Genomic DNA, 2,489 nt, shown 5'->3' with positions numbered 1-2,489 from the left:
ACATTTCTGGGATGGCTAATTAATCAGAGAGAAAGGAAGCAACAAGGAACAAAAGAGATATGATTCACATGATCAGAAAACATCAACTCTCCGAATGCACCAAAATACATCGCACGCAAAGAACTTCGAAAACGCTTTCTCTATTATAAACACGGCAAAAAAAAGAAAATCCAACAAAGAAATAGATTCCCTAATACTCATTTTAAGAAATATTCGAGTGCATTAGATAACAATAAATCACAAAGGATATCTCTTATCATCAACGACTTTCTGTCGACCCCAATCACAGAAAAAAACTTATTGTTAAATTCAGAGCAAGACAATGGGCAAACGTCAAAACCTCGGTCAAAACAATATTTACTGGGAAATCCTTTAGGTATCCTGGCACTTCTCGCGGCGAGTGTTTTGTTTGAATGATACATTCCTCTGGATAATCTTGATCTTCCATAGTGTGCGAAAAAGCACCGGAAAAATTAAGCAAAAAAGATCATTTATCTCTCACGCGACTAGTAGAAAACAACGCTAAAAACAGTGCGATCCTCTAGACCTCTAGGAAGAAACTGAACGCGAGTTTTAGGTTATGTTCGGTTTTTGACAGCAGTCTATAGCAAGACGAATGAGGGGGGAAATTAGGTATTTCCAGTTGTTACGGTTGTGACGTCAACTGGCAAGATGTCTCCACATCACAAGGGTGGAATTTTATTTTTTCAATAACTTACGAAAAGAATATTTTTTACAATATGTGTATATAAATATTATTTTTCGAAAGTTATTGAATTCAATAAAAAAGTCGTTACAAAATAAATTATCGATATTATTATTCCATTAAATATATTTTGAAAAATAAAATCCTAATTTACTTATGGTCAAAAGTTATTTTTTGACAACTCGAAAAGATAAAGTTCTGTCTCGTGAATTGGTATCATTGTTTGGCCCTCGGTGTGCAGACATCTTGGATTTCCCCACTTAACCTTCTTCATTGTTTCGATATTGCCGCGCAAAAATTCAAAAGTTGCCATTCAGGCACATAGTAATACCGAAAATTGAATAAATAAATAAGTATGAATTGCTAAGAAATCTGTGAGATTTTTCTGATTATATAAATTATAAAGTCTAGGATTAAAAAATTATTGTACCTGTTTAATAGCATCTTCGTGAAATTGTGCAAGAAGAGTAGCATCAGCGGTGGAGTCAATAAGATCGTGTTCAGCCGGATCTACCGATGTTGAACTAGCATCGGCAGCAGCTCCTTTGGCTGGTTGTGTGGTCATTTCCTCGGTGTATAATCCACCCCTAATACCCAAAGAACGTTCTCCAACTCCAGAAGTCGGTGCGTTGCCCCGTAAGGAGGCTAAACCAACTCCACTGCCCACAAGCCACTGGCTTTCCTCTGACGAGGACATTACTGCCACAAATCATCTACAAAAAAGTCTTACGTACTACATAAATTATTTCACTTCATTTCCTGTATATAAATAAAAAATAAATTTTCATTTTAAAAAGTTTAAACACTATGCAATTTGATTTTCAACCTCTTTGAAATAACTCTTATATCATCGGTCGTTATCTGTTGAGAAAAAGAGGCTCAAATTTCAAAATATTTGTTTTGCTTGTGAAAATAAAAGAGCACTGAAAAATAAATGTAACTACTTGATGAAATTTTTTTCAAATAAGTTCAGATATTTCATTAAATTTTTTTATATTTATTCTTTTTGAATAATTGGCGAGAAAGCTGGGTAACCAGGATTAAGTTTTAAATATTTTTTTCGAATATGAATCTACAATTTAACAAAGTTGTTTGAAAGTAGGGTTTCCTATACGGATAGAAATTTTGGAAGATTAATTCACGGCACTACTCCTTGATTTCATTAAGCTTTGGCACAAGAACTGTAAGACCTCGGAACCCTTGCTTTTAAAACATAGGTCTCGAAGTTTCATGAATTAGGCCACGGCCCTTTGCTCTCAGGTCTCGAATTCTATGCTTTTAGATCACAGAGACCGAAACTTTAAATCACGTAAAAATTGTAACTCTAAAATCACGCGCTTCCGTGAATGAATGTCTTGAAATTGCTCTCCGTGTAGTTTTTTACGAAATTTTTTTTCTCAAAAATGATATCTACACAAATGCCCAGAATTTTCCACAAAATTGACAAATATGCCACAACTCTCAGAATTTTATGGAGTATTCAAACAATTGATTCGTCTCAAATTCACCAGGGTTTCCACCCGTTGAATGATTTTAAATTCCCGGTTATCTCCCGGTAAATTCTTTAATTTTACTGGTCTATTTAAAGAGTAGGTAATTTATTATTGAAAAATACAGTTGTTGTAAGTCATATGTAACATACTGGAACGGAAATTCCCGTTCCATGTGAAAAATCCTGTTCCAAGTGAAATAATAATTCCATGCGAAAATTGCCTGTAATTCTTTACGAAAATCTCCTATCTCAAAGTGAAAAATATCATTCTTTACAGAAATTCCCTGTTCC

General features: G+C 34.2%; 1 protein-coding gene across 4 annotated transcripts in view; it reads right to left on the bottom strand.

Moving 5' to 3' along the window:
- The window catches only part of LOC117178803 (synaptic vesicle glycoprotein 2B-like), a 20,584-nt gene that overhangs the window by 16,186 nt on the left and 1,909 nt on the right, over positions 1-2,489 (bottom strand). For 2 of the 4 annotated variants that reach the window (XM_033370285.1, XM_033370286.1), the window contains exon 2: positions 1,137-1,419. In XM_033370285.1, coding sequence (XP_033226176.1) covers positions 1,137-1,403 — 267 coding nt within the window. In that variant the 5' untranslated portion in view covers positions 1,404-1,419. Of the gene's footprint in view, positions 1-361; positions 565-1,136; positions 1,432-2,489 lie in introns of those variants that run through there. The other 2 variants (XM_033370287.1, XM_033370288.1) reach the window with 2 other exon arrangements.

This window comes from Belonocnema kinseyi, chromosome 8 (assembly GCF_010883055.1).
Source record: "Belonocnema kinseyi isolate 2016_QV_RU_SX_M_011 chromosome 8, B_treatae_v1, whole genome shotgun sequence".
Taxonomy (NCBI): domain Eukaryota; kingdom Metazoa; phylum Arthropoda; class Insecta; order Hymenoptera; family Cynipidae; genus Belonocnema; species Belonocnema kinseyi.
This window is presented reverse-complemented; position numbering and strand designations above follow the sequence as displayed.